Source organism: Emys orbicularis, chromosome 25, assembly GCF_028017835.1.
Source record: "Emys orbicularis isolate rEmyOrb1 chromosome 25, rEmyOrb1.hap1, whole genome shotgun sequence".
Classification (NCBI taxonomy): Eukaryota; Metazoa; Chordata; order Testudines; family Emydidae; genus Emys; species Emys orbicularis.
Window position 1 is genome coordinate 12,953,150 of NC_088707.1, and position 12,487 is coordinate 12,965,636.

Below are 12,487 nucleotides of genomic sequence, written 5' to 3' on the forward strand. Positions count from 1 at the left end.
GGATTCTTCTGTCCTAAGTGCCGGACTCTGCAGTTGTCCTTGTTGAACCTCATCAGATTTCTTCTGGCCCAATCCAGCAATGTGGAGGCAGTGGCTGCTGGCGACAGCCCACCCTCAATCCAGAGAGAGGGGTGGTTTTGCAGTCGAGTTTGGCTCCCATGCAGTCCACAACCAAGCCCCTTGCATTGGGATGCTCGCCATTCAGTTTGCTGTGCTTTGCACACTGGAGAAGTCACAATAGAATTGATGGGACAATGCCTTAAATCAGTGGTTTTCAAACTTTTTTTCTGGAGACCCAGGTGAAGAAAACTGTCTGTGACCCAATGGAGCTGGGGCTGAGGGTTTTGGGGTGTGGAAGGGGCTCAGGGTTGGGTTGCGGGGGTGAGGGTTGCGGGGTGGGGCCAGGAATGAGGGGTTCAGGATGTGGGAGGGGGCTCTGCGCTGGGGCAGGGGGTTGGGATACAGAAGGGGTCAGGGCTCTGGGTGCAGGCTCAGGGATGGGACTAGGGATGAGGGGTTTGGGGTGCAGGAGGGGGCTCCTGGTTTGGGGGAACTCAGGGCTGGGGGTTGGGGTGCGGGCTTACCGTGGGTGGCTCCCGGTCAGCGGTGCAGCGGGGGTGCTGAGGCAGGCTTCCTGCCTGTCCTGCTACCGCTACATCCTGGAAGTGGCCAGCAGCAGGTCCAACTCCTAGGTGGAGGAGTGCAAGTGGCTTCGCGTGGCTCTTTCCTGCAGGCACCGCACCCCCCCACCTCCTGGTTCCTGGCCAATGGGAGTGTGGAGCTAGTGCTCGGGGCGGGGGCAGCGCGTGGAGCTCTGTGGCCCACCCGCCTAGGAGCCGGATCTGCTGCTGGCCGCTTCCGAGGTGCAGTGCGGTGTCAGAACAGGTAGGGACTAGCCTGCCTTAGTCAGGCAGCACCGCTGACGGGACTTTTAATGGCCCAGTCGGCAGTGCTGACCAGAGGCAGAGCCAGAGCAGTGCCTTCCATTCCGTGACCCAGTAGTGGGTTACGACCCGCAGTTTGAAAACCACTGCCTTAAATGATAAACCCTCCCTAGCTGATGGCAGGGCCTTTTCACTAGTGGATCTTCAGCTACTGGGATTCTCCCACTGGCAATGCAGCAGAGGCAACATTTGGCAAGCTTCAGTAGCCAGAGGAAGGGCCATGGGGACCCAGTAGGATTTACAGACCTGGGCATCTTGCAGTTTACTAACACAAAATAACTAGGGCTGTCAAGCGATTAAAAAAAAAATAATTGCGATTAATCACAGTTAAACAATAATAGAATGCCATTTATTTAAATATTTTTGGATGTTTTCTACATTTTCAAATATATTGATTTCAATTACAACACAATACAAAGTGTACACTGCTCACTTTATATTTCTTTTTTATTACAACTATTTGCACTGTAAAAACAAAATAGTATTTTTCAATTCACCTCATACAAGTACTGTAGTGCAATCTCTGTATCATTAAAGTTGATCTTACAAAAAAAAAAAACTGCATTCAAAAATAAAACAATGTAAAACTTAGAGCCTACAAGTCCACTCAGTCCTATTTCTTGTTCAGTCAAACGCTCAGACAAACAAGTTTGTTTACATTTGCAAGAGATAATGCTGCCCTGAAAGTGAGAACAGGCATTTGCACGGCACTGTTGTAGCCGGCGTTGCAAGATATTTATATGCCAGATGCGCTAAAGATTCATATGTCCCTTCATGCTTCAACCACTTTTCCAGGGGACATGCGTCCATGCTGATGACGGGTTCTGCTCGATAACAATCCAAAGCAGTGTGGACCGACAAATGTTCATTTTCATCATCTGAGTCAGATGCCACCAGCAGAAGGTTGATTTTCTTTTTTGGTGGTTCAGGTTCTGTAGTTTCCGCATCGGAGTGCTGCTCTTTTAAGACTTCTGAAAGCATGCTCCACACCTCATCCCTCTCAGATTTTGAAAGGCACTTCAGATTCTTAAATCTTGGGTCGAGTGCTGTAGCTATCTTTAGAAATCTGACATTGGTACCTTTTTTGCCTTTTGTCAAATCTGCAGCGAAAGTGTTCTTAAAATGAACATGTGCTGAGACTACTAGAACATGAAATATATGGCAGAATGCGGGTAAAACAGAGCTGGAGACATACAATTCTCCCCCAAGGAGTCATGAATTTAATTAACATTGTTTAAATGAGCGTCAGCATGGAAGCATGTCCTCTGGAATGGTGGCTGAAGCATGAAGGGGCATACAAATGTTTGGCATATCTGGCATCTACCATGGGAATGCCTTGTTTTTGAGTGAAGTTATGTAACAAAACAAAAGAAAATCTACTTTGTAAGTTGCACTTTCACGATAAAGAGATTGCACTACGGTACTTGTATGAGGTGAATTGAAAAACACTATTTTTTAAATAATTTTTACAATGCAAATATTTGCAATAAAAATAATATAAAGTGAGCAATGTACACTTTATATTCTGTGTTGTAATTGAAATCAATATATTTGAATATGTAGAAAAACATCCAAAAATATTCATGAAATTTCAATTGGTATTCTATTGTTTAGCAGTGTGATTAAAACTGTGATTAATCACAATTTTTTTGAGTTAACTGTGATTGACAGCCCGAAAAATAACCATCCAATCCTCCACATTGTATTGCTTTGCAAAACCTACATTATTCACACACGAGTCACAAGTAGGATGGTGACCTTTCCTTTTGCTAAGCAGGCAGCGCTGGTCAGAAAAGAGGACAGCAGGACTTTCTTCAAAAGCAATAAAACTTTCATAACTGGAACATTAGCAAGTCCATGGAACTGGCTCAGAAGCAAGACATCATTTCTGCTGATTAGACTGAATCCTGGGCAAGGAGGAGGGGAATTTTACACACAGCACATGTACAATAACCGCTGTTTCAGGCCAATCCTGGTTTATGTTCTGACAAGGGCACAGGAGGTGGTTGGTAAGAGGGCCAACAGGACCGAAACTGCCAGGTCTAGAGCAGCCAACATTGCTAAAGCTGGCTAGATATCATTTTTCAAGCACAATACAGGAGAGAAAAAGCTTTAGCTATCATTCTCCTCCTCCTCTAGTGACTGTTTAAACAAGCCCCAGGAGGTTCCACAGGCGACTGCTGAAAGAGGAGTGACTAAGGCACCAGGGAACGGAACAGTATTTGCACCCTCACTCCCCACGGGAGAAAAAAGGAGATTGACAAGGAGGTAGGCAGTAAGAGGAGCCTGGAGTCCAGTTTTGTTTTCAAAATAAACGGCTACCTAGATCTAGAAGTAGCACTTGTTGACCTGCAGAGAGCACACTCCAGGTTGTGCCTAGAAGAAGGGCATTAGCACCCAGACCACGATGGGGATTTATTGCAGGGATTCTTGCCTCCACCAAAAAAAAAAAAAAAAAAAAAAGGGAAGGTATCTTTAGTAAAATAGAAGGACTCTTAACCAAGCATATTTTGAGGTCAGAGAAGAACTTCTGTTCCAAAGGATTTTATTTCCACAGCTGCTGCTTCAACCCAAAATAGAACAGAACAGATTAAAACTAAAGTAAAAATGGCATCTTTGTCCATCTCCACTCTCAGCTTCCATCCCAAAGGGCTGGATGGCAGTTGTATGAGCAGTTGGACTAAAAACCAGAAAATGGAGCAAGCCAGTGTGCCTGAATGTACAGTAATGATCTAAATGACGGCAAATGTGTAGCTTGCTGGGGAAGGGTCCTGCCTCATTATATGAAGAACGCTGCCATTTAAGGTGCAGCACTGCAAATTTCATGGCCGAATGGTGCCCATACAAGCACAAAGTCCATGCAGATTCGAGCTGTAGTTCTCTTTCTACAGACACTTTCTTCTCAGCAACAGACCTGGTTCTGCCACCAGTCAGATCCAAGGAGCCATAGAACTTCAGCTCATACGCTGGCAGAAACCTCCCCTGTGATTCTATAGATTTGGCCAGGCTAGTTCTGCTGCAGCCCCTTGGCTCCTTTTTTCTCTAAGGCTCACGGGCACACAGGGAAGGGCTGAACCAATTTTTCATTTTCTCGGCTGCTCGGAAGTTTTCCTGATTTGATAACATTTTTCGAGCACAATTTCATCTGCTAGAGCAGATGAAAGAAAGGACTAGAAATCTAGAGTGCTCACAAGCATAAACAATGCTTGAGAAGCATGGAGCATTCTGACATATACAGCTCAGGGACTGTGGAGTTTTTTCACCTTCCTCTGCGGGGTGGATAGCCTAATGGGATCATCTGGGCACGTCTCACCTAATCAATTCCCTGCCATCGCAGGGGCAGCGGTGGCACCTCAGTTTCTTCTGTTTTCTGCCTGGGGCACACAATGGTTCAGTCTCTCCGCACTGAAATCATTTAGTCAACTCATTAAGCGCAATACGGATGAAATGTAATAGCCTGTGAAATACAGCAGGTCAGACTAGATCCCTGGGGTAGTTCATACTTTAGTTCAGCCCGTTTTCTTGCCCACAGTAACTAGACATTTAAGTTTAGAGGAAAAATGTATCCCTCTTCTCCAATTTTCAACAGGCTACCTACCGCTGCAGTGTACAGAATGCAATGCACAGAAATACACCCATTGCATTGGGCGAGAGGAATGTTGTGCTTATTAGTGATTTGTTTTTGTTTTTTTAACAAGATACCGTTGCATCAGTTACAGAACACTGAACTGGTTCCCAGAAAGACACAAAACGTGTGTACATTATGGCAGATCGGCAGCATGACGACCAGACCCCTGGAAATCTGGGAATGCTTTAGACTGCTACAGGAAGCTGGGGGCAGGAGCGCTAGTGAAGGTTGTTTAAAGTGGACTCCTCCCAAGTTCCAGAGATAACTATTCTGTGACAGAAACCTGTCCACTGGCGGGAAAAAAACGGTGATGTTACAATGAGACACTGCTTTCCTTATTCCACACATTTAAAAGTGGGTAAAGTTCTGTAGCTAAGTCGTCATCATGTCTCATTCAGCTGTTTCCTCTAACTGTCCTTCAGGTGCAAAGATGCTTTTCAGAGTTGACAGGCAGCAGGGGTATATATAAAGGACAACCCTTCCTCCAAGGCTGCGGGCCAGGAATTTCCTTTCATTTCTGGGCAGAAAGCTTTAGGAACACCACTCTTCTCCTTTCCTCCACCCCAGTGGCTGTAAGTTTGCTGCCCTGGTTCCATCCATCTCTGTGATGTGTTGTGTGAGGTGCATGTTATTAGCCAGGATGGGCAGGGATGGTGTCCCTAGCCTCTGTTTGCCAGAAGCTGGGAATGGGCAACAGGAGATGGATCACTTGATGATTCCCTTTTCTGTTCATTCCCTCTGGGGCACCTGGCACTGGCCACTGTTGGACGACAGGATACTGGGCTAGATGGACCTTTGGTCTGACCCAGTGTGACTGTTCTTATGTTCTTATCCCAATGCTAAAAAACCACCTGTCCCACACAGGAACTGGCCAGGCTGCATTTCAATTTCCTTCAAGAAACCTTGTCAAAGTAACAGCTACAGAGCACCAACAGGGAGGGAGACTGAAATCAGCTTGCCAGGACAGACTGGCCATGCAAGCAAAGTCTTATGGTTTTTTGAGGTTGGACCTGTCCGAGAGACGACTCAGATAAAGCACAGAACTTCTTCTACAGATACAGATCTACCGAGGTATATCCCTGCTCCCCAACTGAAGGCAAGGGGATGAGAGAGTGGTTCCTAAAAAGTGGTAGAAAGAGGAAGAAAAGTGGAGGTTAAACTAGATATTTAAAAGCTTTCTACTGAACAGTATTTCTCTGCTTCTGGGGTGCAGCACTCAGCCTTCACTGGGAAAAGTCAGCCTGGGAAAGGGAAAGGCCTTTCAAAGACATGCAGGAGGTGTGGAACCAGACTCAGAAACAAGGGAGCAGCAGCAGCAGCCGCCGAGCCTGAGGCAGGAAGAGCCACGTTGGGTTAAAACTGTCGTTACCTTAAAAAAGGAACTTGGCAGCGGCGATCGTGCCCTTCCCTGTGAGAGCTACGCCCCACCTCTGCAGAGGGGTCAGTTTCCATTTGGGGACCACTCAACTCACACTGCACCCCTCTCCATGCGTGTATGCTCTGCAGGGCAGGCCCCTGTAGGGTTTATTACTTTCCTCACAAGGCTTCTGCATGTGGAAAATAACAGAGAGAGACCCCCAGCACAGGGAAGGCACATCACATTTTTCCTTACAGTTCTTATCTCCTCCATCCCCTCTCCACTCCCCCCCCAAATAAAAAAACGGAGGTTATCACAACCATTCCTAGTAGTAGAGCTGATCAGAAATATTCATTGCGCCTGGCTCCTGTGTAACTAGAGTCTGCAGTATACAGGCAACAGGCTAACCACATTAAAGGCTGGGCTCCTATTTCCAATTATGGCATCCTCGGCCACATTTGCTCCCCTCTGCATGGCCCATACATCTGAGTGTCACTTGGCACACACTGCAGTTTACAGAGCAGGACTAACCCAAAGGTCACAATGAACTAGGCAGTACATTTGGGGAGGACAGTCTGTCTTCATCCAACTGGTTCTCTCCTCTGGTTCGAATTAGAGCTCACGTCAGGTACTGCACCACAAGGAACATGATCACGCAGCTCAAGAGCATTCCACCGATCATGAAGTATTTGTCCTGGAAAGCCCGCTTCTCAATCAGTCGCATCACTGTGTTCGATAAGCCCAGCATGTTGGCAACATCTAGGATTTTTTTGTGAGTGCCCTGAGAGTGACAAGGAGTAAAAAAAAAAAAAAAAAACCCATTAGCTTTGTGTCCCAGCACTTCTCATACCATGTTAAGGATGTTTTAGCTCTGGAGACAGGTGCCGGCCTAATTGATCTCCACATAGGAGATGGAGCTCCCCACGGACCAACAGTTCTCACCACTCAAGAGGGAACAGGACACTTGGGAATCAACTGAGATAGAACACACACAAAAATCAAGAACAGGAGTGAGATCAAAGGTCCAGAATGAAGGATCCAGAAGGGGACACCACACTGAGGACCTCAGACAGTGTCTGCTGCTCCAAGAAGATGTTAAGGGAACCATGTCAGATAACTTCTGGGTGGTGACCCAGATACACGATCTAACAAATACATGCAAGATTTTACAGTCAGACATGCCTCCCTCATCCAGCTCCTTCCTCCTAGACCAGTGTTTCCCAAACCGGGGTTCGTGAACCCCTGGGGGTTCACGAAATGTTACAGGGGGTTCTCGGGGAAAAATTCCCTAATGGCGGACAGAGCTGTCCCTAGGGACCCTGGGCAGCATGGGACACTGAGGAGACTTAACCTTCAAGACTCCTTATAAGAAATGGAAAGGGAGGTGGATATTTTTTGCTGTTTTTAAAATTAAATAGGCAGCTAGTATTATTTTTAAAATTATTATGAAGAACTAATTTAAGCTTTGTTGTAACGTGCGTTGTTTGCCTGGACTGCTCAAGACCTGAATGCTTGTGTAGGAGGAACTCTGAGTTGGCTTCTTAAATACCTTCATGCTGTTTCACATCTGATACTCCTTGATGAAACATAGGAGCCTTGTCTTATAACAGGCTTATTCAAAGTGATACAAGCTACAAAAGTGAGATCTTGGAAGAGTGTTGCCATTTTCATAATGCAATAAAAATACTGTAATGATAAATAATAATGAATAATACATAGTGTAATAAACATGTCACAAAAACAAATTTTATATTTCCAAGATCACTGCTTTTATAATTTATACTCAGGTACAGGAGAAAATCCCTGGAAATATTCAAGAGGGGGTTCACGAGACTTGACATTTTAGTGAAAGAGGTTCACAGGTTGTTAAAGTTTGGGAACCACTGTCCTAGACTGATGGATGGCCAATGCCAGGAGGCTGACAAGGTCTCAAGACTTGTGGGGCCATTGACAAGGTGTGTAAAAATGAAAAGGTGTGTGAGAAATGCACCCAGAATCTCAATAAGAGGATCGGGAGGAGACAGAAGAGGGCCTGCAACCTGCTGCACCATGCCTGGCATGTCCCATGGACTCCCTCTTGCTGCTAAAGGGGGTTGGACTAGATGACCTCCTGAGGTCTCTTCCAACCCATATCGTCTATGATTCTAAAGGGGCAGGTGTGGGGGTATCTGAACTGCACCAGCCACACCCCCATACTCACAGCTACGTGAAGGAGCCACCAATTTAAACTCTTGGAGAGCCCTGGAACCAGGGGGTAGTAGTAACTGGCCCACTGGGAATCGTCACCATTGCATGATGGCAGTATGCTCTGCCATGCGGTGCTGGGCGGGACTGAAGGGTGAGGAAGTGTAAAGGGAATAAAGGGTGACAATTACTGACAATGGTGATAGCAGCTTTGGATTTGAGCTGGACAGACTGAAACAGCCATCTGATAGTAACCAATCTAGCCAGGTTTGAACCAGCCACCGTTACTACTCCCCACCATCTGTGTAATAAACAGAACTGCATATTGCAACAGATACCAACGTTATCACTTGTGTACACAGCAGCACTGGTATTTGCCCAATTTGTTGAAATTAGTTTCTTCTCCCCAGCTGATGAGACCAGTAAGATTCCCCCTCCCCACCCCATGAGACTCATTAAAATTTGGGAACACTTCACTTTCAAATTCAACCTTCCGTCTCCCTCTGCAGCAGCCTATAACACTTCAGCCTCTTTCAAAGAATCCTTGCTGCATCAGAAAAAACAGAAGCAGCAGAACCCAGAGACGTATATAGTTTTACCTTGCTTGGAAAAAGTGAGCCCACTGGTGGTCGTTCTTGTTAGACCGGCCAGAAAAGGCTGTAGGTAGGCTAGCTGAGACTACCATGTTCCCAGGGCCACTCCTATTCATGAGTCCAACCCACTTCCTGCCATCCGCAGCACAGAGAGGAAAAGGGCTGAGACCAAAACAAAAGACACTAGATATTTATGTACAGTAACTCCTCACTTAAAGTCGTCCTGGTTAACGTTGTTTCATTGCTGATCAGGGAACATGCCCGTTTAAAGTTGTGCAATGCTCCCTTCTAACGTCGTTTGGCAGCCGCCTGCTTTGTCCACTGCTTGCAGGAAGAGCAGCCCGTTGCAGCTAGCTGGTGGGGGCTTGGAACCAGGGTGGACCGGCAGCCCCCTATCAGCTCCCCCTATCAGATCCCCGCTCCCCTAAGTTCCCTGTGCAGCAGCTGCCTGCAGTTCAGCTGTGTCCCTCCCCCACTGCCATGTGCTGCTCCTGCCCTCTGCCTTGGAGCTGCTCCCTGAGACTCCTGCTTGCTGTGCCGGGGGGGGGGGGGGGGGGAGGGGGAGGGAAGGAATGTCAGGGTGTCCCCCTCCCCCCTGCTTCTGCATCCCGCTTACCCCATCTTCCATAGAGCAGGGCTCAGGATGGAGGGAGCTTGCAACAGCTGCTGTCTCGGAAAGCTGATCTAATTAACAAGGCAGTGTACTTAAGGGAAATGTGCATATCTCCCTCCATTCCTGCTGCCTTGCAGAGTGAGAGAGTTAACCCTTGAGGGCTCAGCCAATTGCTAGTTCATCATTTAGCAATAAGGGAAATATCCCACCCTCTGACTCCTCCACCTCAACCAAGCTTCACAATCATCATCATTGTGTACCAGTATTAAATTGTTTGTTTAAAACTTATACTCTGTGTGTGTGTGTGTGTATATATATATATATATAAATAAAATAAAATAAAATAAAATAATGGAGATATCCTATCTCCTAGAACTGGAAGGGAGTTTGAAAGGTCATTGAGTCCAGCCCCCTGCCTTCACTAGCAGGACCAAGTACTGATTTTGCCCCAGATCCCTAAGTGGCCCCCTCAAGGATTGAACTCACAACCCTGGGTTTAGCAGGCCAATGCTCAAACCACTGAGCTATCCCCCGCCCCGCCACCCACACACCCACACACACACACACACAGTCTTTTGTCTGGTGAAAAAAAATTTCCCTGGAACCTAACCCCCTCATTTACATTAATTCTTATGGGGAAATGGGATTCGCTTAACATCGTTTCGCTTAAAGTCGCATTTTTCAGGAACGTAACTACAACGTTAAGTGAGGAGTTACTGTAAACTGCTCCCAAGCACTTTCACCCTTTGCAAATTTGAGATGTGGCACTTCCTCAGCTGGTGAGCACATTATGGCTAGACTCCTTCAAAGCCAGGATGGGAACTTTCAAGGTTTGGCCACGAAACCAGTTTAGTACCAACACCCTTTGAGTCCTCTGGTCTGCCAGAGAAAAAGCCTAGTATAGCTAGCAGCAATGTGAGCTTTCCGAACATGTTTCTGTGTCAATATGCCTCAGTCCTGGAGAGAGCATGACTCTCAGGGTGAGAAGAGCTACATCACCGTGGCTCATTCAGTTCTTGGTAGAGTGACCAGATGTCCTGATTTTATAGGGACAGTCCCGATTTTCGGGTTTTTTTCTTATATAGGCTCCTATTACCCCCCACCCCCGTCCCGATTTTTCACACTTGCTGTCTGGTCACTCTAGTTCTTGGTTTATCTGAGCAGAATGCCAGCAAGAGGGCCAATTCATGACAAAGTCTGATGGTGTTTTTGGTGATGTGAACACTGTTTCCTGGAAATTAGATAGACCATGAGCACTGCACAGCCATCAGATAGTAACAATTTTAGGTTCTTACTGACCTGGGCTGGATGTGACTCAGTGATGTAGAGGTGAATGGTAATTCAATAGACAGCCTGAGGCACACAGTCCCCCCAAAGGAAGCAATGTCAAAACATTTAAGAAGGCAATTAAGCAATTCTCCCCACATTTAGCTGGGACTTTTGAAAGCTGTCACAATATAACAAGTTTGTACGTGTAAAAGCTTAAAATGTTAACCCAGAAATACCATGCTGATGCCTTCTGGATTCAAATGAGACATTTGAGCGCCCCCGCTCTGCACCGGCACCGGCCCAGGTTCCTCTGGTCATTCACAGAATCATAGAATATCAGGGTTGGAAGGGACCTCAGGAGGTCATCTAGTCCAACCCCCTACTCAAAGCAGGACCAATTCCCAACTAAATCATCCCAGCCAGGACTTTGTCAAGCCTGACCTTAAAAACCTCTAAGGAAGGAGATTCCACCACCTCCCTAGGTAACACATTCTCTCTCATGTCCCATGAAAGAGTTAATTCTGTATCTTTGAGCTGCTGACTGTCACATTTGAACAGAGCCTGAAACAATCTTTAAAATAAGGGCAAAATGCCCTACTGATCAAGGGACATCAAGAGATATGGCTCCTTTCAATACAGAAATTCAGACAGGGATACATGTTTACATGTGCTGGCTCTTTGAGACAGCATCTTTATCAGATATCTCAAAAAAAAGACAATTACATTACAGCAACCTTAATATAAGTAGCTGAAAGATCTTTCCAGACATTAAGGCCTGGTCTATACTTAAAACATATACCGGCATAGCTATGTTCATTGGGGGGGGGGGGGAGGGGGGTTAAACCACCAAACATAGCTATGCCAGAATAAGTTATAATGTAGACGCACTTATATTGGCATTAAAGTGCTTTTGCCGGTATAGCTTATGTCTCTCACGGAACTGGTATAAAAGCTACACGGGCAAATAAGCTGCATCTATACTAGAAGGGTTTACTGCTGTAGCTATACCAGCAAAACTTTTCTGGTGTAGACAAGGCCTTAGTCTCAGAATCCATCTATAAGGTATGCATTATTTCCCCCATTTTACAGATGGGTAGACAAGATAGAAAGAGAAAGTGACTTGATCAACGCCCCATAGTTAGTCAACAGCACAGCTTCCGAGTAGCACCCAGGGGCCTGATTCCTAGTGTCGCACCCTATCTCAAAAAGTTGTTTCAAGTTATTGTCTGTTGCTGCCTAAAACAAATTTCAAGGATTTGAACTTGCAGGTCAGTTGAAGTGAAGGACTGTTGTTGCCCGGCACTCTGAACCTGAAGTGCTGGGTTTAAACAAACCAAGGGGTGTCTATTAGGCCTGGTCACCATAAATGAAGAAACTTGGGGTCTTTTTGGTAAAAGGGATGCCCCACCTTTAGTGTCATTCTCTGGTCCCTCAGCCCATACAGGATGCTGGTCCCACTGCCAATAAGATCATCCATGCCACGATGGGCATTCTGGAGGGATTCATTAAACTGTAATGTTTCGTCGATCGGTATGGTGGTGTCAGAGTCCTGTGGGGAAATGCAGTTTCTTGGTTACCTCTCCAGCTTGCTGAGTCACGCTCCCCCTCCCCCCACCCCCTAGGCAACTGTTTGATCCAGAATGGACAGACAAAAAATGAGCAGGGTGTGGGGGGGAAATCTTGGGGGAAGTTGTTTTGTTTTGAAGAGAATGAACTATACAAATATGATGGCATCAACACTAGGAAATTGGTTCAGATGAGCCTAAGCTGACAATGCTTGAGGGAAGGGTTGTCCAGAGATCAGAGTCGGTCTAACTCTGCTCTCTGACCAAAAGGGAGCAGAATCAGGCTAAAGCTGGGTGCTTTTGAAACCTCCACTTTAAGGCCACGTAGAGTAGG

The 12,487-nt window shown here is 46.3% G+C and overlaps 1 protein-coding gene across 2 annotated transcripts in view; it reads right to left on the reverse strand.

The window, feature by feature from the left end:
• Positions 1-3,441: 3,441 nt before the first annotated feature.
• Positions 3,442-12,487, reverse strand: part of GOSR2 (golgi SNAP receptor complex member 2) — a 33,430-nt gene continuing 24,384 nt past the window's right edge. Inside the window, exons 5-6 of one of the 2 annotated variants that reach the window (XM_065422580.1) lie at positions 11,997-12,137; positions 3,442-6,710 (exon numbers count right to left, since the gene is read on the reverse strand). In XM_065422580.1, coding sequence (XP_065278652.1) covers positions 6,549-6,710; positions 11,997-12,137 — 303 coding nt within the window. In that variant the 3' untranslated portion in view covers positions 3,442-6,548. The remainder of the gene's footprint in view (positions 6,711-11,996; positions 12,138-12,487) is intronic. The other variant, XM_065422581.1, reaches the window with a different exon arrangement.